General features: G+C 49.2%; 1 protein-coding gene across 4 annotated transcripts; it reads left to right on the top strand.

The window, feature by feature from the left end:
- Positions 1-244: 244 nt before the first annotated feature.
- L1cam (L1 cell adhesion molecule) lies at positions 245-26,764 on the top strand. Of its 4 annotated transcripts, none has more exons than XM_017602140.3 (28): positions 245-430; positions 10,369-10,553; positions 13,574-13,588; positions 14,486-14,591; positions 14,834-15,033; positions 16,304-16,426; positions 16,521-16,691; positions 17,299-17,410; positions 17,534-17,718; positions 17,876-18,007; positions 18,143-18,286; positions 18,878-18,989; positions 19,097-19,263; positions 19,364-19,520; positions 19,720-19,844; positions 20,004-20,114; positions 20,337-20,534; positions 20,782-20,852; positions 21,028-21,250; positions 22,436-22,551; positions 22,758-22,959; positions 23,054-23,176; positions 23,266-23,439; positions 23,585-23,704; positions 23,814-23,975; positions 24,305-24,442; positions 24,757-24,829; positions 25,322-26,764. In XM_017602140.3, the coding sequence occupies exons 2-28, from the start codon at positions 10,478-10,480 to the stop codon at positions 25,551-25,553; spliced, it is 3,768 nt and encodes a 1,255-aa protein (XP_017457629.1). In that variant the 5' UTR covers positions 245-430; positions 10,369-10,477; the 3' UTR covers positions 25,554-26,764. The 4 variants fall into 4 exon arrangements, 3 of the variants coding, with proteins under 3 accessions (XP_017457629.1, XP_017457630.1, NP_059041.2); XR_010061232.1 differs by having other exon boundaries at positions 249-430; positions 24,757-24,936; positions 25,322-25,458; XM_017602141.3 differs by lacking the exon at positions 13,574-13,588.
- The last annotated feature ends 1,235 nt before the right edge of the window (positions 26,765-27,999 follow it).

Below are 27,999 nucleotides of genomic sequence, written 5' to 3'. Positions count from 1 at the left end.
GCAAGTGATTTCCAATACAAGCCTCAAGGGCGGCGGGGATCCCTGATGGTGAGATTTGTCACTCTCATCTCAGGGATTCCGGCACTGCTGAAGCTCCTGACGAGGACCCCCGCGAGGTCCCTAGCGCGCGTGGGGCTCCGCGGCCGGGTTCAGAAGAAACAAGGAGCGAGGGTGTGGTGAGGCGGGGCCTGCTGCGGGGGAGGTGATCTCACTCCCTCCCCCTCCCTCTTCCTCCCCTACCTCCCCGCGCACGCTGCCCCGCCCGCCGCCGCCGCCGCCGCCGCCGCCGCCGCCGCCGCCGCCGCCGCAGCCTCAGCAGCAGCAGCAGCAGCAGCAGCAGCAGCAACATCCGCGTCGGCAGCAGCATCACTGGGTGGCGGGTCCGAGGCCGGCGTGCACAGAGGCTGGGCTGGCAACCGGAGCTGCGCAGGTAAGACGGACTGATTTGTCCCCTTGGCCGCAGCAGCGGCTGCATTCCAGACCCAGCTCTGCCTCGGGCGCAGAGGGAGCTGGTTTCATGCCTCCTCTTCATAGAGCGTAGGAAGGCTGGAGCCCCACCCATGCTAGGCACCGGGCTCTGAGCACTGCGGTCTGGAATGGGTTTGGAGAAAGTGGCTAGGTGCCAGAGCCCGACAGGTGAGGGGTAACTGGGCGGTTCCCCAAATGGATGCTTAGGGAGGGGCACAAGAGTGGTCAGGCAGGTTCTGTGTGGGCAAGTGGGGCTGAAGTTGACATATCCCTGTGGGTGTATGCGTGTGTGAAGAAGGAAATGTGATCCCAGCAGAACGTCCATCTAACCCAGTCGACCGCCGTGGGGTGTGGCTCTGGGCGTGGCTGTTCCTCATCCCCATTCTAAAGTCCTGATTGCGGGTGGGGTGGGGGAGAACCCAGTGACTAGCATGGTGTAGGGGAGATCGACGAAGCTTCTCCAGCAGTGGGAGGGGGAGAAGGAACAGGGATGGGCGCTGCCTGCGCCTCCACCCCAAAGTGGGGAGGGGGCTTTGTTCTTCACCTCCTCCTTTCCAAATTTCCTCCGGGGATCCCCTCAAATGAGCTGCAAAACCAGTCTCCTCAGGCGCAGAACCTTCCTTAGGTTCTTTGGCCAATAAAGACTACACTAATAAAGATGGATTTGAGCACCCACTGATGTGCCTGTGGGTGCACATGGGTGTAGACCATGGGTCCACCAGGTAAAAAAAGGGATGAAGGGCCTCATTGACTCAGGACCAGGGATTTCTGGAAGCAAGGTACCTGGGATTCTTTCTGTAGAGACTGGAGCGATTTTGGACATTGTTTTACACTCTCTGTTTAATTATGGAAGGAGGGACCTTTCCATACCCTATCCCCTTCGATCTAGTTCAGAGTTTTAGGGTGTCGATTGATGGGGATTGAAAAGAACAACAGATATAACCCACTGCTCCTTACCTAGTATCTAGAACCCCTATCCATCTGTCTCAAGGAGGCAGGACCACCTGGGGACCACCTGGGGACCACCTGGGGGCCTGGCATCCCTTTCAGGTAGATAGATGTCTTGATCCTAATTAATGTAACCAGTGCTAGAGGATACTAGCAGCCCAGTGTTTTCTTTGCTGACTCACATGGCCCTTCTGATGAATAGATCCACCAGCCTTTCTTCCCACCTTTATGGGCCTTTAGTAGGGTGACTAGGGTGGGGCTTACCCAGGGCCTCACCTCTGGTGGGCTCCTTGCTGCAGATGGTGGAATGTGACAAACCTAGCTTCTCACCTATCCCAACATCTATGCAGCACTGTATAGACATGCTTACCATTCAGGCACCAAGCCTTCAGTCACCCTCAAGGGTCTGTGGCCACATGTCGAGTTGGTGACAGGGCTGGGACTGGGAACTCCCCACTTCTCTGCCTCCTTGCTGTATTTCAATGTCTGTCATTCTGTATTATTTTTTTGTGTGCACAATCCCCAAAGCAATATATCTTGTTACAGTACATTTGAAAAACACAAAAGCAACTTATTGGAATACATTTGAAATAGAGAAGAACAAAAGAAATTAGGAATTGCCTGTGATCTGATTACCGAGGAGAGGGAAACACATTCGACATTCATCACAGCACAGCTCTCCTGGATTGCTACTACCTACTCCCAAGAGACTCCTCCCCCAGTGCCCAGCCTATTGCCTTCTGCAGAGCACCATGGCCAGGCATGGGGGCTGTTCACAGAATGACTGCCCAGGGACCGAGCAACCATGGGTGGGGTAGTCGTTTGCTAGATAGATTTTCCACTGCTGAGTGCCTTCTTGGGGCAGACTGCACATGTAAGTAACCAGCCACCAATACCATCCTTGTCCCTTTGAAATACAGATTTCCCTTTTATTTCCTTCATGATAATTTGAAGGGAAAAAGGAAGACAGTGAAGGAAGGCTAGCAGACAGGGAAGCTCTGCTATGCTCCCTGGTTGGCTTCTTCCCTCTTCTGTCACTGAGGGATAGGAACTTTCCAAGAGAAGCACTTTCCATGATTGACTAGGTAAGGTGAAGGGGACATATGAGTGTACCATATTGGCTGTTGCCCAGTTCAATGATTCAAGGCAGTCAGGCCATATTTTTAACTTCAGCTTCACTCCTTCCTTCCTTCCTTCCTTCCTTCCTTCCTTCCTTCCTTCCTTTCTTTCTTTCTTTCTCTCTCTCCCTCTTTCTCTCTCTCTCTCTTTCTTTCTTTCTTTCTTTCTTTCTTTCTCATTTTTAATTTTTTTGAAACAGTTTCTCTGCACAGCCCTGGCTGTCCTAGAACGCTCTCTTTAGACCAGGATGGCCTCAAACTCAGAAATCAACTGCCTCTGCCTCATGATTTCTTTCCAATTTTTCACTCTAACTCTGGCTGATCTAGTACTCTAGTGTAGCTGAAGCTGATATCAAGCTCAAAGCAACCCTCATGCCTCAACCTTTCTGAATGCTGGGATGATAGGCCTCAGTTTTGCTGGCTATCACATGAGGAGTGGTGGTTCATTGATTTATGCAAGATCTCTTTCACAGTAAATGGTACCAACCAAAATGACAACAACTAAGTGCTCCTCTGGACTGTGAGGGTGACATGACCTTGCAAAAATGACCTAGGTCAAGGATCCTATCATTACATGTGTCCAGGGTATGGAGTAGAATTGAGGTCCCATGTGGAGATCTGATCTGTTAGGCCTCTCTTTATGGACAAGGTGTGAGGAGGTGACATGTAGTTCTGGCTCTGGGTGTGGATCTAAATTCCAGGACTTGTGCCCCAAGCTGTCATTGTCTTTGCCCTGTCACCTGTTCCCAGGATGGGGAAGGCTTAGGTCCCTGTATGGGGCCAATGAGAATGGACCCTCACTAGCCTCATTCCTCAGGTCCTATAACCTTGCCATCTGTCACTTGCTCTAATCTGTTCATCTTTTCTGCTTTTCCAGGCCCCTTGCATTCCCTAACATTGTTATTGTCTCACTGGGCCATTCCCTTACTACATTTGCCCATAGAAGGTGGATTGCAGCCTTCCCCTCCTGTTTTCTCCTCTGTCTTCCCTTGGCCCTGACCCTGTCTTCCCACTTCCCCTTCCAGTTGGTGCCCTTCAGTCTGATTGCCCTTTTGTTTATTGTGTATGTCTTTGGTCCACCCTGTACTTCCCCTAAGGTGTTCCCCTTTCTCAGTAACTCCTGATGGTTATGAGCTTGGCACAGAGTTGCTAGTCCCCATAATAGGAGTGAGTCTTAGTGTATCTCAGTTGTCTCCATGTCCCTGAATTGGGCTTAGACATTCCCATATGGCCTTGCCCGACTTGGAGGGTAGAGAGGAGCATCTGATGACTACCCTACCTGCTTCCCAAATATCAACAGGGTCTCTGTGACTTCCTAAAGGCTGTGGTTGGAGGGAGAGGGAGGGGTCAGAGGAGGGTAGGAGTTCTTTTGCCGAGGGGAGAATCTGATCTGCTGGCCTTTCTGGAAGCTTTTCTTTGTCCATTGCCCCCAACCCAAGGCCCCAGAAACTTGCCACAGCTTTTCCAAGTTAAAAAGCTGCAAGGCCACTCAGCAACTTGTGCTAGTCCCTGGCACCTAAACCCAGTAGGGTCAGCTTCCTAAACCAGCAGATGGGTGGGGCAGGAAGGTAGTAGAATATGCACTTGTCCGTGAGGACTTTGGAGCATGTCTGTCTCAATATTGGTCTGAAGATAGAATTTGAAGGATGAAGACTGTCTCTTTATGAGCCCCCTCCCTTCTCAGAACTCCAGTACAAAGCATCCAGTGCCAGGCAGAAATGGGGGAGGGTAGCCCTAAGTTTGGAGGTCTGCATGGGAAAGTCGGGTTGCTGGGAAGCTTTGAGCCTGTGTGTGTGCATTCTAGTATTTTTATTTGCATGTGTGAGGCTCATGTATCTGGTCACATGTGTATATTTGTGTAACGTCCATTAGTCTTGTTTACTTGCATTGGGCTCCTATTTGGTTGTCTGTGCATATTTGTATATCTGTATGTTCTTGAGAGACAGCATGCACACATGCGCATCTTCCTGTGTCTACATGGGTCTCTTCCGTGGCTCTAACAGAGTCTATGCTGGGGGGCAGAGCCTCTGACCAGGCAAGGGTTTGGCTATTCCCTTGGGTCCCCTCCCCAGATGGCTTCGTTCATTCCTTAGGAATGCTTAAGCCATAAGGAGGACAGAAGCACCATTGTCCACTCCCAGGCTTCCTGTGCCTCTTCTGCCCTTTAACCCTTTGGGAATAGAAGCCCCAAGGGTCTGGTCTGCTGGGGGGCCTGGCAGTGTCTGAGCCACTTCCAGGAGTCATTTTGGAATTGGAGACAAGTCAGCTGCTGCTCTCTGTTCATCATATTTGCTCACAATCTCTAGTACACATGGGTTATCTATTTGTTTGGTGGCCCCTCACCCAAGGAATGAATCCATGTGGTCTCCTCTGCCCCTCAGTGTTAAGCTCATCCTACCTCACCCATGAAATTCAGGGGCAGGAGAACCCTGATACCTGCTTTTGCTTTGTGACTCTGCCTCCAAGGCTCTGGAAAGCTGAATCTTGGTCTGTGCCCTGTTGGGGTGAATTCTGACTCCTGCTTGGTCTCTATCACTCCTTAGTACAAAAACAGAGCTTTGCTGTCCCTAAACTCTGGCTGGAGAGAGGAACCTTTGTGTGCTTTTGGTTGAGATTTGGGCTAGTAGTGAGGGGACAAAGAAACCCAGCCTGCCTCTGAGTCCAACAAGAAAAGCAGTTAGCCTTCTGTTTAATTGAGTACTTGAAGTGGTGTTATAGGAGTCTCACAGGGAGGGCTTCAAGCTGAGGGGAACCCAAGTAGAAGGGCAGATATGTTGTTTGGGTCAGGCCTGCTCCATGAAGATATGCTGTTGCTTATATAAGACTTCCTCAAGCCCGTCCTCCCAATACTCCACTCCCTATCTTCTACATTTGCTTAGCAAATAAGCCCTTCCCCAGGAGACAGAATGGCTTGGAGACTATCCTTGACCAGGCCTCTGGTTCTATAGGATCCAAGCAGAAACAAATTAGGGTGTTAGAGGAGCTTTTGGCAGCTTCCAGAGCCTCTACACCATTTAAAACACCACCCCTATTGAGTGCCTATGGCAGCTCTGCACACAGTTCAGCTCTGGGCCTCAATTTTGTCACTTGTCAAATGGAGCTAATAAGGATGAAATGAGTCTGTGGAAAGTGCTTAGAAGAGTCCCTGGTAGGCGGTAAGCGCTATGAGTTCACTTAAGAAAATGGAGCTGACAGAGATCATGGTTGAGGGAGTGTCAGACGGAACCAGTCAATGGTGAGGATCCTCCCTCCCTTCCTCACAAAGGGTTAACCTCCATCTGCTCCCTTTCCATCATTTAAGAATAGTCCTTAACAGGTGAGTCTTAGTTGCCTTGGATACAGAAGCCTCAGGCAGGGTAAGGGGGCTGGGATAAGGAAGGCTGAGACTGAATGGGGTGTACACTCTTCAATCTCCCCTTGAGGAGATAGAGAGGAAGGAGTCTAAAGACTTCTGGACTTCCAGATAGATACGTGTAGGGACTTTCTCAAGCAGTCTTCTTTATGTATTATCTAAATAACCCAAAAAGCTACAACAAGGCTTCCCCCACCTTTTCTGTGAGGCTCCATCACCATAGAAACCCAAAAGCCACAACCTATTTGGTTGGGAGAAAGCTTTAAAGGGGCATAGTGAATAAGGTTTAGGTGACGATGATACCTTCATGTCACTATCAGCAGAATACCAAATGTCTTCTTCTTCCTCCCAGGCCTGAGGGATAGGTACCTGCCATCCATTCTGTGCCTGATATATATATACCCAGAGCACTGAGACCCCAGTACTGCCCCAATTCTGTCCTGATGCCATTTCCCTAGACGCTGAGTAGAAAGCTTGGAGATTATTTGACCCGCCTTCGAAGGGCTCTCTTCCTGCCTCTCCTCTAGGAAAGACCAGCAGTGGCAGTCGTGGAGCTGGTTAGGCATGTGCTCCAAGTGCATTTGCAGGGCATCCTTGGAGAGAGAGAGAGAGAGAGAGAGAGAGAGAGAGAGAGAGAGAGACAGAGAGACAGAGAGACAGAGAGACAGAGAGACAGAGAGACAGAGACAGACAGAGACAGACAGAGACAGACAGAGACAGACAGAGACAGACAGAGACACAGACACAGACAGAGACAGACAGACAGAGAGAGAAAGTTCAGAGGTTGAAACAATGACCCTAAGTCTCAGCCAGGTACCATGACCTCTCAGACCTTTTCCTGGCAACTGACTTTGCCAGAAATGCAGCACTAATGACAATAACATGGTGTGGTGTAGACAAGAGGACTCCCCATGGAACTCAGGCAGGACATAGAATGGCCAAGGTGAGGCTCCTTAAGAGCTGTTATTGAGCCCTCTCCTGTGGTCTTGACTCTCATCTCCTGGACTTGCTCCTCACAATTAATGCTATACCTGTTTTTCTCCCTGACCATAAAAGATTTTTGACAATGTGGCTAGGATAATTGGAGGCTAGCTTCACTTGGGAGCATTCTCACCTTCGTCTTATGTTCCACAACTGTGTAATAGGTGTACACAGTGATAGGTGTACATGATTGGGACACACATACACACACACACAAACACACACACACACACACACACACACACACACACACACTGTTGTGCCTATGATTTTCTCTGCACCTTCCCCAGTCAGGTGGCTGCCTATTCTGTGCTGTTGAGCACTCAGCTGCAATCTTGGAAGGATCTGCTAAACTTCTCTAGGGGCTTCTCCCTCTCATAAGCCTCCTCTCTGTAGGAACCTCCACCTGTTCTCTGGGACATGTGCATCAGTCAACAGTGAGTCATTTATCTTACTGTCTTCCTGCTCCAGTGCCATAAGTGAGCGGGGGCTTATCACTGTCATTGTGGAGCTTTGTCTCTCTGGCCTCAGTACTCAGCATCTCTACTCTCCCTGCCCTGCTTCTGGACCCAGATTGACCTCCAAGCAGAGAAACCCCCCACACTGACCCTAGCTCATTGTCTCCCCCGCCAACTCTGGCCTGGCACCTCTCCCTTCCCAATCTACCCAGGAACTGGGACTACTGCAAAGGGAGGTAGCAGTGGCCTGCATGCAGGTGCATACACCTAACCCTCATCCTTCTTTCTCTACACTGCTTTTTGCACCTATCTCTCATTCTTTGTATTCCTTTTACCTTTTCCCCCGGTCTTGCCGCCCAGGTCTCTGTTTCTATATTTCTCCATCTTATTTATCTCTTGGCTCTCTAGTCTTTTAACAGCAGTCTTTGTCATGTCTTCCCAGCCCCCTAACCCTGCTTCGCAGACTCTCCTGCTTCCTCCTGCCTTTTTCTCACTCTGTCTGTCACCCTTGGCAGACTGGGCCTTGGCTCCATCTGTAGAATATTTACCACCCCCCTTTGCCCTCCATAGAGCTGATGGGGGGTCAGGGCCTGCTGAGCTAACAACCTTAGCTCTCTCTATAATTGCCTGAGGAATGGTGAGAGATCAGAGACCCAGCAGCAGTGAGAAGAGAGACAGAAGAGACCACCCCCCTTATCTGTCAAAGGCTTCTCAATCTTCTGGCTCCTTCATGCCTGCCTCTGAGTGTTCAGACCATGGCAAGACAGATAACAAATAATATTAGGAGACATAAAAATAAATTGAATGTGCAGTTATTAAGATAGATCCAGGATGGGACACATACAAGGATAACACAATATTTCTACTCCCTGCTCCTCACCTTGCATGTATAACAAACCTCATTCTGGGATCATAGGTTTGGAGGAAAATGAGGAAGTGGCTTGGTAGAAATCACCAGTTCAACACACAGAATCAAAGCATCCTCCCAGACAGGGCAGTCCCTCTTTGAGCTTTCCTTGCTCCAGTCCCCACCCCACCCCCTTCTCAGACCAGGGCTCAGAGCTCCCAAGGCTGTTGTTTGATCCCTTGCTCTCTGATCTAAGTCTCCCACTGCTTCCTACAGGCCTTGAAGTCAAGACTAAGGCTGCCTGGGGCTGCCTGGCCCTGCTATCATTGGCTTTGTTGGGGGAGGTGTTGGTAAAACAAAACCACTGTTCTATTCTGGGCCCCAGCTCAGCTCTTGAAGATTTGGACTGATCATCCATTTTCCACTTCCTACTGTTTAAATCATTCCCTTGGCCTCGAGGCCAGCTATGTTGACCCATTCTGGTGCTCTGCCACCCTCACCAGCTTTGGAGGGCAAAGCTACAAGTTGACTTCTACTCTCAGATCACCCCCGTGTGTGAAATTGATTTGTGACTCCTGATGGAGTTCAGATGCCTTAACATGACATTCTAGGACTTTTGACCTTCCTTTTGGATGTTTTAATATTTCTTTTATATTTATTTTTTTCTATTCTTTTTTTTTTTTCGGAGCTAGGGATCGAACCCAGGGCCTTGTGCTTACTAGGCAAGCGCTCTACCACTGAGCCAAATCCCCAACCCCTCTTTTATATTTACTAATTTGTGTGTTTATGTCAGGATGCCTACTTGGGCATCAAAGAACAATTTGTTCAAATCAGTTCTTTCCTTACATTATGTTGGCTCCAGGGAGCAAACTCATGCTCTCTGGCTTGGTGGCAAACATCTTTGCCCATGGAGTCATCTTATCAGTCCCACTTACTTGTTTTTGAAACTTAGGTGTTCTAGATGAAGACCTCTACTTTGATAAGATCCTGGTTAGATGAATTTATTGAGGACATCCAGATTGTGGTTCAGGGTATCTAACTCAGTTACCCAACAACACTAGCTCTTCCTTTGTCTGAATGTTTGTTTGATCATTACCTCTTTTTTTTTTCTTCTTTTTTTCGGAATGATCATTACCTCTTTCGTGTCTTTTATTGTGTCAGTCAAAGTAGCCTGTTTTCTTGGAAGTCTATATCTTCTCCTAATCTTTGTCTTGGACCACAAGTCTTTGGGCCCCACCATATCCAGCGGAACATACTTGGAATGACTTGGACATCTAGTAGTTGAACTCTGAAGACTCAACAAAAGAACCAGGTACTGAGACTGCCAGATATGAGAAATATCTTGGGAAACGTCCCAGAACTTTCCATGACCCTGGCCTGGAACATGTATATAACAATAGAAAGGACATAGCTTCCACTATTGTCCACTGGGGCCTGAAGAGTAGCAAGGAAATGCTTTTTATCTTTCTCTCAGTTCTTAAGAACAGGGTCTATTTTTCATCCTCTCTTCCTTTTCTTGAGCCTGTTAAATGAAATGCAGCTATCTTGAGCCCATTTTCTGCTTTCCTACCCTGTTCCCCAAGCCTCCAGTTTATAGGTTCTGATAGCTGCCAGGGATCACTCATCTCTTAGAAAGATAACAATGAAACTACAAGGAACATTCTTTACATTTATGTGTGCAAACTAGAGTCACAGGGATTCATCCTCCACAGGCACTTTCAGACACAGAAAAAGCTATTAGTAACACACTGATTCCTCTACACACACATCAGTGTATGCATACATAACCACATAAATACTCCCCACATGCTGATCTGCATCCACGCACCACCCTTGGACACCTGCTTACAGGCAGGTATATCAACACACTCATGGCTGATAGTACCCACAGGGGAGTTAATTGTGGTAACTAGTTGGTGCTGGATAGTCAGCTAGCAGAAAGGCACAAACCAAAAGAAGGGAACGAAAGGGAATCTGGAGTCCCAACCAAGGCGGTCTCTTAAAAGTTTCTCCTTCTGAGGTGGAATTGCTTGTGTAAAGAGTAGGAAGGAGGAAAATGTGTGTGTGGGGGGGGGTAAGCTAGCCAGCTGGGGCTGGAGCCAAGATCTGGGCTTAGATGTTAGTCACTAATGGCTGCCTCATCCACTCTCTTCCTCTCTCTCTTCTCCCCCACCTTCCCTCCTCCCTTCTCTCAAGTCCCCCACCCCCACCCCCGTCAGCAGGTACCGCTGGAACCAACCACCAGTGAGAGGGTGAGTGGAATCTGGCCAGTTGTGCTGCACTGATCTGCTGAGCTGACAGGAAGATGGTCATGATGCTGTGGTACGTGTTGCCTCTTCTCCTCTGCAGCCCCTGCCTGCTCATACAGATTCCTGATGAATGTGAGTAACTGGAGGGAGCTTCAGCACCTCCTACCGCTGCTGTGCTGAGCTCTTCTTTATCTTTCACCTGTTCACTTTCTCCCCACTTTTAGCCCTCACTTCTTCTGTAGCATGGGGTGAGCAAGAGTTACGCAGGACTCTTTGTACCTTTAGAAGGGTCAGGAAGAAAGCATAGGGAGTGTCAGCACCATGGACAGGAACATACATGATGCGTCCAGTACCACGGACAGCAGACCGTGCAAGACATCCTTCTGGACCCTTTCCTCTGTTCTCCTTTAGCATGAGCACCTTTCCAAACCCACTCCCTGCTTCCATTCCCTCTGATTACACTGCATGGATGTAGCAACCAGGAGAATGGGCAGTCTTACGATCTCAGCTTTTTCCCATCTTAGGCCCTGGGGAGTCTTGTCTCTTAACTGAGGCAGGAAAAGACACCTTGAAAAAAACCAGGTCTTGGGGGCTGGAGAGATGGCTCAGTGGTTAAGAGCACCGACTGCTCTTCCAGAGGTCCTGAGTTCAAATCCCAGCAACCACATGGTGGTTCACAACCATCTGTAATGGGATCTGATGCCCTCTTCTGGTGTGTCTGAAGACAGTGACAGTGTACTTATACATAATAATAAATAAAATCTTTAAAAAAAAAAGAAAAGAAAAAAACCAGGTCTTGACTCAACAGCTTTTGGGGGGTGTAATTATTTGGAGGCATTGGGAAAGGGTTGGAACAGGTGTCTGTGATACTTGGAGTGCTATCACAATTAAGTGTGTGGCTATCGTGGAGTGTATCTGTAGAGTGGGACTAGGCTTTTGAGTTGACTTGTTCATGTGTGTGTGTGTGTGTGTGTGTGTGTGTGTGTGTGTATGTGTGTGTGTGTATGTGATGTATGTGTTTTAACTGGGTAGATGACTGCTAATAGATATGATTTTAATTTCCTATTTCAGTAAGTCTGTGAGTCACTCCAACTTATTTAGGGTCAGGTTTGTGGAGATGTGCAGGTATTTGTCTGTAACGTTTCTTTGTAGTAAGATGGGTGTATGTATATGGGTGAGTAGAGAATGTATGCAAATGAAGGGTATGTTTACTGTGATGAGATTTCCTCCCAAGTTTCAGCAAGAGTTGTCATCATGTAGGAAAGCATTTCATACAGTACCATATATGATAATGTTTATGCATATTGAGTTACTAGGCTTTAATTCTTGTCCACTTTGTTATCTTTATCTCTGAACCTGGACATAAAGAGAGGCAAGCTCCACAGCAGGTGTGGGGAAGACTGCCAAGAACGGGATAGGAGTCAAGAGAGGCGAACTTGAGAGTCACTTGACATCAGGGTATAGCAAACTTTGGAGGAGGTGAAGAGAAATTGATGGCCCAGAGGTTAAGACACTCACATAGATATCTGTACACCCATTCCTTATCCCCCAGAGATGCCTACATATAAGTGTGCTGGGAATATGAAACAGACCTTGTGGGGTTGGGGATTTAGCTCAGTGGTAGAGCGCTTGCCTAGCAAGGGCAAGGCCCTGGGTTCGGTCCCCAGCTCCAGAAAAAAAAAAAAAAAAAGAAACAGACCTCGTTCCAACTAGGCACAGAGATATGAATGGAATAAGACACACCAACAGAAATACACACTGGTGATTTACACTTAAATAAGTTATCTATACAGAAATCAAGGAGCAATTGTCTATACAGACATGGTGGCTGTATAGCACAGCACTATGCACTGAAATGCAAGCACACACAGACAAGTCTGTACATGTGTTCAGATATACATATATACACCAACAGATACTGGATATGCACATTCCAGGATATCCACACATGTGCCAGACCCTAACTTTTGCATATTCATAGACATATAGTAGCCCTTCCTTCTCTGTCTTTCACTTGCTTTTCAAGGTCTGCTTTCTAATCTAAAATGCCAAGACCTTATGCTGGGTATCAGCCTGCCTTGCTGCCAGATGGACTGGTCCATCTTGCCTGGGTGTGTCTTTTGTGTGGTGGGGGCAGGGTAGACTTAAAAAAAAGTGGCAACAAGGACAGATAACTAGGCCAGAGAGCAGAGCAGCTCTGGGGCTGCCCTGGGCAATGACCAGCCCTTGGTACTTCTCTGAGATGATGCAGCAGGCAGACATGCTGTCTACCTAGTGAGACTTGCCCTCCATTTCTCCTTCACCAGCCTCTCCAGACTCCTTTGTCTCTCTTCTTGTTTCTTCCACTGAGTTGATTCCCCTTATTCTGTCACTGCTGTCACTCTCTTGCTCTCAGATTGGCTCCTCCCCAGATCATAGACCTCTGTGGTTTTTTCCTAGGGAGTCCCTTTTTCTCTTCTGGGAGCCTTATGCTAAAGCTGAAGTCTGCAGAGGCAAAGCTTTCAGAGCCAAACCAGTGTTCTTGTTCTCTTCTCTCCCCTTTCTACATCCTTTTGCTGCTCAGTTGAGTCTTGAGATTGGGGCAGCTCCTCTGCCCCAGGGAGCTTGGTGGTGTCCTGGGAGGAAGGAAGGAGAGAAGGATGGCTGGGGCAGGTCCTGAGGGCTATGGAGACTCAGATGCTCGCAGGGCCTTTGGGAGGGCTTGAGGAGGAGGGGCACCAGGCTCTGAAGGCTCGGGCCTTCCTAATTGAAAACACTGAGCTGCACTAATTGGATTAGGAGGGAAGTGGGCTGGAGCAGGGGAAGGCGCCAGTTGCCAGGCTGTCTGCTTCCAAATCTTCCAAGGCATCTTGGGAGAAGAGTTTAGTTCTGTGGGCCTTACCCAACCTTGCCAGGGACTATAACAACACCCTTTACTAAAGACAAAAGTTCTGTATTTCTGGGTCTACAAATCCTGGGGCTATATCTGGTGAAGCCTTTCTTCTTGGAAGTTGTGCCATCCACGGATTCTGTCCAGTGCCCCTGAATTTCCATATCCTTTCCATGTCTCTATGGGAGTCTGCTCCAGCTTGCTTCTCCTCCTGCCATCAGGCCCTATTGGGACTGCCCTCAGAATTTTTCTCCCTTCTCTCCCTTGCTGTCTGGATTCTCAGATAAAGGACACCATGGTAAGTTGGAGGAGTGGGAGAGCATACTTAAAGGCCACCATCAGGGAGGGGGAGGGGCCTTGGGCTGAGCCAGCACACCTTTGTTCTGTATATTGGAGAACACTTATTTTTCCTATAGTACTGTAAATGGCTGTGGTTTGTGCTTTTTTTTAGGTGGGGGAAACTCGGGTCCCTTTTCTTTTGTTCCTTTAACTCAATCCAGAGGCTCCTCTTGGTTTCTTCTCTCACCTGAGTTTAGCATCTTTGCTTCTGTTGGAATTTCTGTCATTCTCACACTGTTTCCATGTATTGCTGTCATGCTGGTGCCATCTCCTCCCACTAGGAATTGCTCTTCTTTTGGGGGAGGGTTATTAAAGACAGGGTTTCTCCATGTCGCCCTGGCTTTCCTGAAACTGTAGATGAGGCTGGCCTGGAACCCAGAGATCCATCTGCTTCTGCCCCTCAAGTGTCTCTCTCTCTCTCTGTTTCTCTGTCTCTCTCTGTCTCTGTCTCTCTGTCTCTCTCTCTCCTTTCTTTTTTTCTTTCTTTTTTTGTTGTTGTCTCTCTTTACTTTTTGTTCTTTCTATATCTTTTATCCAAGTACTAATCAGGCCTATTTAGCATTCGAGATCAGATTCATTTGGGATAATATGGCCATAGACTTTTCTCTCTGTGCCTTTATTTGTCTTTTTCTCTTTGTCTGTCCCTGTCTATATCTTTCTCCTTTCTCCAACTTCTATTGGTATCTTTTCTCTGTTTCTCATGTGTCCATTTCTGACTCCCTGTGTCTCTTAGCTTCTCTTTTTCTCACTGGCCATGGGCTTCCTAAGTGCCCTGCTATCCTCAGGTTGAGACATAGGTTGAGGCCATGGTATCAACCAGACATAAATTTCCCCATTTTTCTTATTTTGTCTCCAGTACTGGAGCCACCTGTCATCACAGAACAGTCTCCACGGCGCCTGGTTGTCTTCCCAACAGATGACATAAGCCTCAAATGTGAAGCCAGAGGCAGACCCCAAGTGGAGTAAGTGCTCCCCACTCTCTGACACTCTGTTCATGACAGCTGACCTTAGCCTCTAGCACTCAGGCTTCCCTGGGTCACCTAACTTCTGAGTCTAGAACCCTCAGATCCCCTGGGTTGTGACCCTGAGTCCCTGTCTACACTGGTCCCACCAGCTGGGGTTCCCTGGCTTCAAGAACACTCACCCCTGTCATGTTGCAGTATGTTTTGAGTGCTAGAACCTCTTATCCATGCTCTGTCCACAGGTTCCGCTGGACGAAAGATGGCATCCACTTCAAACCTAAGGAAGAATTGGGTGTAGTGGTACACGAGGCACCCTATTCTGGCTCCTTCACCATCGAAGGCAACAACAGCTTTGCCCAGAGGTTTCAGGGCATCTATCGCTGCTATGCCAGCAATAATCTAGGAACTGCCATGTCGCATGAGATCCAGCTCGTGGCTGAGGGTGCGAAGCACTGCAGGGCCAGGAAGGGCTTGGGGTACCTGAAAGGAAGTTCCTGGGTTGGGGATTTAGCTCTGTGGTAGAGCACTTGCCTAGCAAGTGCAAGGCCCTGGGTTCGGTCCCCAGCTCCGGGGGAAAAAAAAAGGAAGTTCCTTAGTTTCTGGGAGCTGAGTGGAGGCCTGACTGGCAACCACTGGCTCCTTAGCCAGTCATGTTGTGAGGTGCTTAGATGCCCTACAACCCTCACCTCACCCTAGCTGTCCCCATTTTCCCTTCCTATTTTCTCCAGTAGTTTATTTCACCCTTTCACCCTCTTTTTTCACTGAACTTCTTGTTACCTCATTGCCCCTTCTTTCTATTAGTCTTTCTTGGTGCCTACCTTATGATCACTGCTGGTGGGCTTGGGGCATGGACTGGCTTGAATGGGTGGGTGACTGCACCAGGGTCTACTTTGCCTTCCTGTCTGCCCACCTGTCTCTGAGTTACTCCCTGGCTTGGCCTTTTTTTTTTTTTTTTTTTTTTTTTTTTTTTTTTTTTTTGGTTCTTTTTTTCGGAGCTGGGGACCGAACCCAGGGCCTTGCGCTTCCTAGGTAAGCGCTCTACCACTGAGCTAAATCCCCAGCCCCCCTGGCTTGGCCTTTGTAGCTGCTGTTTCTGCCTGGGTTTTCCCCCTTTCACTTTAAGCTTATCTCTGTTATCTCTGCCATTTATCTTTTCTTGGTTTTCCCACTTTGGTCTCTGCTGTCTTCCGCTCCTGCATCTCTAACTTGGCTTCTCCATCCGTCTCATTCCTGGTTCTAGAGCTGTGTCTTTATATGTGTCGCCCTTTCCCTGGGGTTTTCCCTCTGCATTCCATCCTCACTGAGTTTTCTGCCTCCTGAAGCACTCTCTTCTTCAGTTACCTTGGGAACCGTTGCCATGGTTTCCTGTGTCAAGATGATGGAAGGGTCTGTGGCTCCTGCATCCCTCTGTAGCTCCCCTCCCCCACGGCTGCACCTCAGCCTCCCCCCACCATTCTTGTACTTTCCTCAGGATGGGTGGGAGGGCTGAGAATTGTGGTGGATTAACCCTTCTTGGTCAGTTGGCCTCCTGCTTACCATCTCTACTGTGGGGCTCCTATCCCCACTATAAACCTCCAGAATTTTTGCCTCCCTTTATGTGAACTTCCACCTGGCCCCTTCCCACCCTTATGAATCACCATGACCTCCCATCTCTCCTTCCTGTCTTCAACTGTTTTGATCAAGATGAGAATGCCAGTCTCTGTCCTTTCTAGGTGCCCCCAAATGGCCGAAGGAGACTGTAAAACCCGTGGAAGTGGAGGAAGGAGAATCAGTAGTTCTACCTTGCAATCCTCCACCCAGTGCAGCCCCACTTAGGATCTACTGGATGAACAGCAGTGGGTGACAGAAGGAGCTGCTGCCTGGAACATGGGGGCTGGGGGTCTTCTCCAACAGATTCCCACCTCCATCACCTTGTCTCTTCTTCTGCAGAGATTTTGCACATCAAACAAGATGAGCGGGTGTCCATGGGCCAGAACGGAGACCTATATTTTGCCAATGTGCTTACCTCAGACAATCATTCAGACTACATCTGCAATGCCCACTTCCCTGGCACCCGGACCATCATTCAAAAGGAACCTATTGACCTCCGGGTCAAGCCCAGTGAGTCCCAGAATCTGTGATAACCCTACCCCACTCTTTTCTTGACTTCCATCTTAGCCCCCAAGAAAAGGGGCACACAACCACAAATACCCTCAAGGCATTATTGCTCTCAAATGTACCCACTAAGATCCCTTCTGATGTGCTGAAGGTAGAGATAGATGGATTTTTTGTTTGTTTTTTGGTTTGAGACAGAGTCTCACTCTGTATCTCTTGCTGGCCTAGAACTTGCTATGCAGATCAGAGTGGTCTCAAACTCAAAGAAATCTGCCTACTTCTGTTTCCCAGGTGCTCGGATTGGAGTCATATGTTACCACATATTGCTAGGACACACTTTAAAAAAATAGTCTCCCTCTGTAGACCAAGCTGGCCTTGAACTCATGATTCTTTTGCCTCAAGTTTATGAATGGATGCTAATGTGACCACCATACCCATCAGGCATCTTTTTATTTTTCTGGAACCCAAGGCTTCGCAAATGTTAGGCAAACTTTCTACCACTGAGCCATACTGCAGCCATTCTTTCTAACATAGGAGCAAACAGAGGCCTAGGTCCCCACTGAGATGTCCAATTTCTCTTAAGTCTGATGACTCACTCCTTTTCTCCTGGTAGCCAACAGCATGATTGACCGGAAGCCACGCCTGCTCTTCCCCACAAACTCCAGCAGTCACCTCGTGGCCTTGCAGGGCCAGTCATTAATCCTGGAGTGCATTGCTGAGGGATTGTGAGTGTGGACTTCTAGGGTGGAGGGCTGGTGTTTGGTGGCCTCCAACAGGTTTATGCCTCAGGACTGAATGGTTTTGTTGTCTTCCTCTCTCTTTTCCCTTGGCACCATGACCCTGGGCAGCCCTACACCCACCATCAAGTGGCTGCACCCCAGTGACCCTATGCCAACAGACCGTGTTATCTACCAGAACCATAACAAGACACTGCAGCTCCTCAATGTGGGCGAGGAAGATGATGGCGAGTATACCTGCCTTGCTGAGAACTCACTGGGCAGTGCTCGGCATGCCTACTATGTCACTGTGGAAGGTATGGGCATGGTACATTCTTTCCCAGCTAACACAGGCTCCTCAGAATGGCTTTTATGGTTGATGACCTACAATGTCCACTGTCATGGGAGAGGGCAGGGCCTACACTTAGGGCCAAAGCAAGCTTCAGGCTCAGGCTGCTTTTTCCTCCTGCTCAGCTGCCCCATACTGGCTGCAGAAGCCCCAGAGTCATTTGTATGGGCCAGGAGAGACTGCCCGCCTAGACTGCCAAGTCCAGGGCAGGCCCCAACCAGAGGTCACCTGGAGAATCAACGGAATGTCTATAGAGAGTAAGCAGGGCCTCAGCAGTGGTTGGGTGTGTAGGGAGTACAAGAAAACTTCAAGGGGAAGAAGAGGGAGAGGAGGGCTTTCAGTAAAGTTCAATGTTCTAACCTGAGCCTTTGGGCCCTGCCTGTTGCATACAGAGGTGAACAAGGACCAGAAGTACCGGATTGAGCAGGGGTCTTTGATCCTGAGTAATGTGCAACCAAGTGACACAATGGTGACCCAGTGTGAAGCTCGCAACCAGCATGGGCTCCTACTAGCCAATGCCTATATCTATGTTGTCCGTGAGTGCAGTGACCTTATCTCCTGATTGCCTTCCTTCCCTCTGTCCCTTCTTTTTCCCCAGCCACCTGCTTACCCTTGCCTCATAGCCCCCAGTCTCTCCTTCCAGTCCACCAAACCTACTCAGCCAGCACCTGGTTGGGGCATAGCTTTTTGGGGCTGCCTTGCTACTTTCTAAGGCCTTCACCTCATCTTTCTTCCATTCTCACAATAGTTGGGAGTGGGAGTCATAGAATAAGCAGGGTCTTGTCATCATGTCTGAGTAGAGGTGTACCCTGGACAAGATGTAACCCAGGATAGTCTAATGACTTCTGTCCCAGATACTCAGGGAAATTTGGGGCTGGCCAGGGAAGGCTTTGGGGAATATGGTAAGTGGTCTTTGAGCCTTCAGTACTTGGTAGAATCCTGGTGGCTGAAGTACATACAAGTCTAAGGAAACCATTTAGCCAAGGCGGAGAGGGACAGCCTAGAATGGGGAAGCCAATAAACATGGCTCCTAAAGGTCTGTGTGTGCCATCTGGGGGGGTTACTGGATTCTCCTACACTTGGGACTTCTAGACCTACCCTGTCTCCTGAGACCATTCTTCCCCTAGAGCTGCCAGCCAGGATCCTAACAAAAGACAATCAGACATACATGGCAGTAGAGGGCAGTACTGCTTACTTGCTGTGCAAAGCCTTTGGAGCTCCTGTTCCCAGTGTCCAGTGGTGAGTGCCCATCTTACGGAGGCTTCTAAGCTATCTTCTCATCTAAAGATTCCAGGAGGGCAGGGAGGCCAAGCTGGTTAGGCCAAGCCAGACTCTGCTTGTTCTAGGCTGGATGAGGAAGGAACCACAGTGCTTCAGGATGAAAGATTTTTCCCCTATGCCAATGGAACGCTGGGCATCAGAGATCTCCAGGCCAATGACACTGGACGCTATTTCTGCCAGGCTGCCAATGACCAGAACAATGTGACCATTTTGGCTAACCTACAGGTTAAAGGTTAGATATGAGCACACATGACTGTCAGACTTCCTGAGAGGTAGAGTCAAAGTCTGTGTTGAACATCAAAGTGACCTGTCTTCCTCTTTGTTCCCCTCAGAAGCAACCCAGATCACACAAGGACCCCGGAGCACAATTGAGAAGAAAGGTGCAAGGGTGACATTCACGTGCCAGGCCTCCTTTGACCCCTCTTTACAAGCCAGCATCACTTGGCGTGGAGATGGGAGAGACCTCCAGGAACGTGGAGACAGTGACAAGTGAGGGCCGCCAGCCCTAGAATGGGCTAGGTAGAAGAGAGCAGAGAAAAACTGGGAGTCAGACCTCTTAGCCTTATTCTGGCAGGAGGCACTCCTCCTTAGAGGGGGAAGTTTATGGTAGGACAAGGGAAAGGGTCAGGAATGGCAGAAAGTGGTTCATCTGCCACTAGCTAAGGGGCATGTATGCCCCTACCTCTAGGTATTTCATAGAAGATGGGCAACTTGTCATCCAGAGCCTGGACTACAGTGACCAGGGCAACTACAGTTGTGTGGCCAGCACTGAACTGGATGAGGTGGAGAGCAGGGCACAACTCTTAGTGGTGGGTAAGTCCTAATATAGAGTTAGGTACAAAGAGTACCTATCTTCTGACCCACCATGCCCGTGCTTCCTCCAATTGCTGGACATTCTGAGTTGGAGGTGGGGGCTCTTGAGGAGGCTAGGCAATCCGCCTGCCATGAGAATCCATCTTCTGTGACCCTCAGGAAGCCCTGGGCCAGTGCCTCACCTGGAGCTGTCCGACCGCCACTTGCTGAAGCAGAGCCAGGTGCACTTGTCTTGGAGCCCTGCTGAAGACCACAACTCTCCCATTGAGAGTAAGAGACCTGAGTATAGCATCCCCTGCACTACCGCCACCAGCTGTCCCTCTTCTTCAGATTCTCCTCTCTTAGGAGCCACAGGATGGCCTGACTCATTAAAGCATATACTTGTTTTCCAAGGGACTTGGGTTCCTTTATATAGCACCTACCTCCCCATTGTCCTCCCTACTAAGCTACACTATATGCTTATTACTCCACTGTGGATTTGCTTCTTGGCAGAATATGACATTGAATTTGAGGACAAGGAAATGGCTCCTGAGAAATGGTTCAGTCTAGGCAAGGTGCCAGGAAATCAGACCTCTACTACCCTCAAGCTGTCCCCCTATGTCCACTATACCTTTCGGGTCACTGCCATTAACAAATATGGTTCCGGAGAACCCAGCCCTGTCTCTGAGACTGTAGTCACACCTGAGGCAGGTAAGCCAAGGCAACATCCTCTCCCAGATCATCTGAAAGGGGTGGTAGTCACTGGAACCCAGGTTTTGTGGGTAGGGTGTAGAGAGGGCATGCTGTGCCCATACCCTCTGATTCCAGAGTTCCAGGGGCAACAAGGAGGCCTTTGTTGTACTCTTGGTGCTACTGGCTTACTGCTTCAGGAGCCAGAATGGGCCATTTGTTCCTTGCCCTTGCTACAGCACTGATAAGTTGACACATTACTTTCCAGCCCCAGAGAAGAACCCTGTGGATGTGAGAGGGGAAGGAAATGAGACCAACAATATGGTCATCACATGGAAGGTGAGGGTCCCTACCCTGATTTGCATTGTGGACACCAAGCCAGGACACAGCTATTGACTGTCCTTGGGCTGTAGTAAAGAGGAAGCCAGTGCCTGGGGGATATCTGGGCTGGGGGACAAGGCAGAGAAGATGGGCGCTCTTGACCAATGGCTTCTTATCTGCTGGCCTCCCCCAGCCCCTTCGGTGGATGGATTGGAATGCCCCCCAGATTCAGTACCGTGTACAGTGGCGACCACTGGGCAAACAAGAGACCTGGAAGGAACAGACCGTGAGCGACCCCTTCCTGGTGGTGTCTAACACTTCCACATTTGTGCCTTATGAGATCAAAGTCCAGGCAGTGAACAACCAGGGGAAGGGCCCTGAGCCCCAGGTCACCATTGGCTATTCAGGGGAAGACTGTGAGTATTGGAGTGAGCTTGGCCCACATCCCGGGGCTTGAGAGCTGGGGACTGGAATCCTCATGCATGTCATCCTGTCCATATGTGTATTTCAGTCCATTTGCCATTGCCAGCCCCCACCCCTCAGTGATTCATTGTACAATTCTTACAAGAAAAGACATGCTTTCCCATAGATACTGTGATGTTATGAAATTCTGCACAGCTCAAATTGCTGCACTTTTGCCATTAGCAGAAATAGCAGTTGACTGAGCCAGCACTATGTTTGGCAGCATTTCCTCTGTCTGGTCCAGGGAGTGTCTGGTATAGGCTGAGTATCCCTCATCAGAAAATCCCAACTCTGAAATGTTCCAGGAGCTGAAATATGGCACCCAGTGGGAAATTCCACACTTGACTTTTTGTGTTGGATCAGTGAAAACACATGCTTGCTAAAAATAATGTGGTATATATAATGCTTGGATGTAGCTCATTTGTTATAGTGCTTGCTGAGTTCCAGGAGACTATCTCCAAATTATGTACATATTGGTATAATATTAAGTGTGGCATTCCAGAAGCTGAGGCAAATATTAGAGGATGCCCTAGGACACATACTGAGTTCTAGGATAGCCCAGACTACAGAAAGAAACCTTGTAGATTTAGAATTGAACTTATGGGCTGGAGAGATGGCGCAGTGGTTAGGAGCACTGACTGTTCTTCCAGAGGTCCTGAGTTCAATTCCCAGCAACCACATGGTGGCTTACAACCATGTAATGGGATCCAATGCCCTCTTCTGGTGTGTCTGAAGACAGCTACAGTATGAATGCATAAAATAAATAAATAAACCTTTAGAATTGAACTTATCCTCTTATCCTCAAGACATCTTATTATGTATATGCAAATATTTCAAAATGTAAAAGAATTCAACTTACTTTAGATCCAGCATGTCAGCTAAGAGCTAGTTACCAAAGCAAGTTTCCATACCTTGTGGTTTTCTTTGAGTCTGGAGCATATCGACTGGTAATTTTGAGCACCCAGTCAAGATTTTTTTGTGGTTTCTCTGTGTAAATTACTACTTTTTTCCTGGAGAGCCCCATTCATCACTGACTAGCCCGTCATGTGACATGCAAGCCCGCTTTCCTGTGGGAAGGAGTTTGACCTGCTGGCTTAGGTGAAGGCTTATGTCTTCTCCAAATAACTGGATGTTTTCAGACCCCCAGGTGAGCCCTGAGCTTGAAGACATCACAATCTTCAACTCAAGCACTGTGCTGGTCAGGTGGAGGCCTGTGGACTTGGCCCAGGTTAAGGGCCACCTCAGGGGATACAATGTAAGGATTCAGGGTATGGGGAGAACTAAAGAGGAATGTCCTAATACCTCATGAGGGTGGGAATTCTGTTGTCTGTGAGCAGCTCCTCTGGAAGTTCTTGGGTTGGGGGAAAAGGGCCTATGACAAGGGTGGTGAGGAACATGTATTGGACGTCCTGCTTAGTCGATGACTTCTACTCTTATGAGGTTTGTTGGCCCCCTGGACAGGTAACGTACTGGTGGAAGGGCAGTCAGAGAAAGCACAGCAAGAGGCATGTCCACAAAAGTCACATGGTGGTACCTGCGAACACCACCAGTGCCATCCTCAGTGGTTTGCGTCCTTACAGCTCTTATCATGTGGAGGTACAGGCCTTTAATGGGCGGGGCTTAGGGCCTGCAAGTGAATGGACCTTCAGCACCCCAGAGGGAGGTGAGTCTGCCTGCCACCCTACCCTATACCTGCATCCCCTGCCCCTTCTCCTTGGACTCAGGCGACGACCTTCTACCCTTTTATACTTCCACAGTGCCTGGCCACCCTGAGGCATTACATCTGGAGTGCCAGTCGGACACTAGCCTGCTACTGCACTGGCAGCCACCACTCAGCCACAATGGAGTGCTCACTGGCTACCTGCTCTCTTACCATCCCTGTGTGTGCACTGTACCTGGTATGGAGGCTGGGAGATCTAGAAAAGACCGAAGCTGGTAACTGAAGCCAGCCTCTTATTTCTTTCCACAGTGGATGGGGAAAGCAAAGAGCAGTTGTTCTTCAACCTTTCGGACCCAGAGCTCCGGACTCATAATCTCACCAACCTCAACCCTGATCTACAGTACCGCTTCCAGCTTCAGGCCACCACCCAGCAGGGTCCTGGTGAGGCCATTGTGCGTGAAGGAGGCACTATGGCCCTATTTGGTGAGCTGAAGCAAGGGTTTTGGCGGTGTTAGTCTTGATAGTTATCTTGTGCTTGATCAAGGGAGGAGGTTGACTGGGAGGCTAATCTCAGAAGAGTGGGCCTTTGAAGAGCCTTGTGGTCCCCCTTTGCTCCTACATTCTCTAGGCAAGCCAGATTTTGGCAACATTTCAGTCACAGCAGGTGAAAACTACAGTGTGGTCTCCTGGGTCCCTCGGGAGGGCCAGTGCAATTTCAGGTTCCACATCCTGTTCAAAGCCTTGCCAGGTGAGTGCAGAGATATCCTTGGGGTAGGGAGCTGAGGTTTTGTCCCTATCTGTAAGGTGTCTCCAGTCCTCCTGCTGAGTCCCTCTGCCACTGTGTCTCATCTGTACAGAAGGGAAAGTGAGCCCTGATCACCAGCCTCAGCCTCAATATGTGAGCTACAATCAGAGCTCCTACACACAGTGGGACCTACAGCCTGACACCAAATATGAGATCCACCTGATGAGGGAGAAGGTCCTCTTGCACCATCTGGCTGTGAAGACTAATGGCACTGGTAAGGCACTGAGGCCACCATCCTCTGCCAGGAAGCCTTGGGCACCACTACCAGGTTTGTTGCATGCAGCCCTTAGCAGCATGAGCCACTCTTTTGCCTCCCAGAAATCTGGGCTTTCCCTGCACCATCTACAGAGGGCTCTCTCCCCCCTCTCCTTACCTGCTGCTGTGGTACCTCCTGGCCCCAAATGTCCCCTATAGCTTCAAATGGGTCCTGAGCACTATGCCTTAGCTTAGAGGCTACTGCTCAGGCTTAGGAATGTAGCATGCCTGTTAGCAGCATAGCTCATCCCAAGGCCTGGTCTTTGTCTTCCTGCTCTGTGCCTTCAGGCCCCGTGCGAGTTTCTACTACAGGTAGCTTTGCCTCCGAGGGCTGGTTCATCGCCTTTGTCAGTGCTATCATTCTCTTGCTCCTCATCCTGCTCATCCTCTGCTTCATCAAACGCAGCAAGGGCGGCAAATATTCAGGTAACCTGGAAAATGTGATGACTCGGGTAAAGATGCTACGGCTGAAAGTAGAGAAAAAACCTTATCCCAAGAGCCCAAACTTGGGAGTTGCATGACAAGCATATTCATAGAGGTAGGGTGCAGCCCAAAGATGACTTCTTCCCAGGCTGGGGCTACAGACACCTACACCAGTGGCAGCTGGATGGATCCACATGGGTTGGGTGGGTCACTCTGAAGGTTTCTAAGGGCTAAGACAGTACTGGGGGCTCTTAGCACAAAGCAACCCAGAATATGGCGGTGGGCAGGAAAAGTTGACTCCTCTGATATGTCTGTAGTGAAGGACAAGGAGGACACTCAGGTAGATTCCGAGGCCCGGCCCATGAAAGACGAGACCTTCGGCGAGTACAGGTGAGCAGGGGCAGAAGTAGGGGTTGGCCCAGTTCTGCTTGACCTTTACGTCTTACTCAACTCCTCTCTCTTTTCTGTGCTTCGGGTGACTTCAGGTCCCTGGAGAGGTAAGATGGGACACTAGGGATGACCAGTTAGAGCTCAGGGCCTGGGGAGGAAGGGACCCCCACTTTTCCTTTGGTGGTCCATCAGTTACCCTTTTAGGGAGAGACCAACATTACCCAGCTATTCTTGTGTTAAGACCCTAGTTGCTGGGCTGCCTGTAACTCCTCTGGCTGCCTTTAACCTCAAGTAAAGCTCCAGCAGTAGGTACAGGCCTTGTGGCATCATGCATACAGCCTGACCTCCTAGACGTGTGTCAGGATGAGTCCCAAAACTTCCTGTATGGACAGGAAAATAAAAGAGGGCAAGAACCTACTAGGGTGACCTGCTAGGGTATTCTGCCAGGGCCCTGCAATACATCTACTCACACCCTACCTTCTCTCCATACAGTGACAATGAAGAGAAGGCCTTCGGCAGCAGCCAGCCATCTCTCAATGGAGACATCAAACCCCTAGGCAGTGATGACAGTCTGGCTGATTATGGGGGCAGTGTGGATGTCCAGTTCAATGAGGATGGCTCTTTCATCGGCCAATACAGTGGCAAAAAAGAGAAGGAGGCAGCGGGAGGCAATGACAGCTCAGGGGCTACCTCTCCTATCAATCCTGCAGTAGCCCTAGAATAGCAAGGTCCAGTCATGTGAGGCAGGACCAAGCTGGGCCCAGGGCCAGAGGTGCAGAAGAGCCAGGGGCCAAGACACCTGGCCAATGCACCATGCCATTGGCCTGCTGACTTTGGGATCGAGGTCCTTCCTTCTTTCCACAGAGCATGGAAGACTTGACTGGAGCAGAGAGGAACTGTGACTTCGAGTCTCTTTCTTACCACCTGCTACCCTCTTTATTGCCAAAACCCAGCTGCACCCTTTCCTGGGCATACGCTGCTTTGCCCCGCTCAGGGCAGTTCACTCCCATATCAGGGATCTTCAGGTGCTGCCTTGCCGACCCATTTAGACAGAGAGGCCATAGTTTGTGGGAGAAGACAAAGGAGAGTCCTCTGAGCCATCTCTGAGAAGCTGTCCTCACTTTCTGACTGGAAACAGGCATGGTGGGGTCTGTTCAGGACTAGCTTGGCACCTCTTCTTTCTCCCTGGCTAGCCTGACTGGAGACAGAACTCTGTCCCCACCATCTGCTCCCTTTGCCATTTTTGATCCAATCAGGATGGGGACCTGAGCAAGCTGGCCGCCTGTGTAGAAGAGGCCATCTGGAAAGCCCAGAGTCGTCCCCCACCCCCTTAGCACACTAGGTTTACACCCTCCTCCCATTGCTATTCCACCTTTCAGGACACACACACACACACACACACACACACACACACTTACTCATATTGCCTTCGATACCCACCAGAGAACATCGAAGTGGCTTCTCTCACTGCTGGAGATAGGCAGACCTCTTCCTACTGGAATTGGCTAGACTTTTCCCTGCTGCCACCATACCCCAGGACCCCTTAGCAGCCCTGCCTGCCCCCAGTTCTTGTCCTCAGCCCCTTCCCCTGTTCCTCACGTTGGGAATGTAAATACACCGTGACTTTGAAAGTTTGTGCTGTTGCCCTTTCCCCATATGCCACTAGCTTGTAGGCAGATGTCTGAGTCTCTAGGTGGTTTCCCCATTTTATAGCAGTTAGCTTTGATGATCTCACTCCAAGAAAAATAAAAGCAGACACACACACAAAAAAGCAAAGATTGGCTGTCCCAGCACTGCTGTGGTTCTGCTCAGCAGCTGTGCTCTTCCTGTATGCCTTTGCTTGGTCTGTTGATGAGCCCTCTACAAAAAACAAATATATATATATGTACATAATATCAGAATTATAACAGGCAAATAAAAACCTGGAAATGAAAAGACCTTTCATCATTTTAATATGAGTTCTTACTCCCCTATACATGTCCTAGGCTGTGGAAGCTCCATCTCTGGGCAGGGGATGCCCTGAGCTCTGTGATCAGCCCTGTCCCACAGTCCCAGCTCTGCCTTCCTTGCTTCTTCCCACAGTTTGGGCATCCCACCTCACTGACAGGTCTTGTTATCTGCTCCCCTTGGATGTTGTTATCACACTGTGGGCCTTAGGGTTCCCTTTGCGCTGATGGCCTTCAGATACTAAGCTTTAGCTCTCATCGTTAGGATCTTCCATTCCTAAAGGAGGTAAATATCGCCTAAAGGGGCAGAATATGGCTGAGGACTCTGAAGTCTTAGAGCCCTCAGTCTGCAACTTAGTCTGTAGCCTATTGGCCCATACCTGGAAACCTCCTTTTCACCAATAGGACACAGCAACTAAAGCCACTTATAAGTGTCCACTTGGCACTTGGGGTTCAAGTAAACCAGTATGTTGTAACTGGTATCATTCCATCCTTGGAGTGTTCAGTACTGGGAATTAGAACCTTGCTAGATAAACAATACTTTACCTCCCCAGCCCACTTTTCACCTTTTATTTGATATAAGTTCTCACTAAATTTCCCAGACTGATCCTGAGGTCACTCTGTAACCCAGGGTGGCCTTGAACTTGTGATTCTTCTACTTTGGCCTTCCAAGTAACTAGGATTTAAGGCCTATATGCAGGCCCCGAGCTGTCTATTATGCAGTCCTCCCATCTCAGTCTTGAGAGTGCTGGAATTACAGATATCATCAGCTACTTCTTTTTTTTTTTTTTTTTGGTTCTTTTTTTCGGAGCTGGGGACTGAACCCAGGGCCTTGTGCTTCCTAGGTAAGCGCTCTACCACTGAGCTAAATCCCCAGCCCGGCTACTTCTTTATTAATGACAGAATCAGTGAAAAACTTCAAAAGAAAAAAATAGCTGGGCAATGATGGTGCACCCCTTTAATCCCAGCACTTGGGAAGCAGAGGCAGGAGGATCTTTGTGAGTTTGAGGCCAGCCTGATCTACAGAATGAGTTCCAGGACATTCAGGGCTATACGGTGAAACTTTGTCTCTAAAACAACAACAAAATGTCTTCCCTCTTGTTCTCACCACCAGCCCAGCCTCAGGCTCTTCCACGGAGGCATCCACTCCCCTCCATTCACTGTAATCTTGCCTTTGCTTTTCTGTAGTTCTTGTTTTGCCTCTAACATCAAAAATCCCCAGTC

The sequence above is a fragment of the Rattus norvegicus genome, chromosome X, assembly GCF_036323735.1.
Source record: "Rattus norvegicus strain BN/NHsdMcwi chromosome X, GRCr8, whole genome shotgun sequence".
Lineage (NCBI taxonomy): Eukaryota > Metazoa > Chordata > Mammalia > Rodentia > Muridae > Rattus > Rattus norvegicus.
This window is presented reverse-complemented; position numbering and strand designations above follow the sequence as displayed.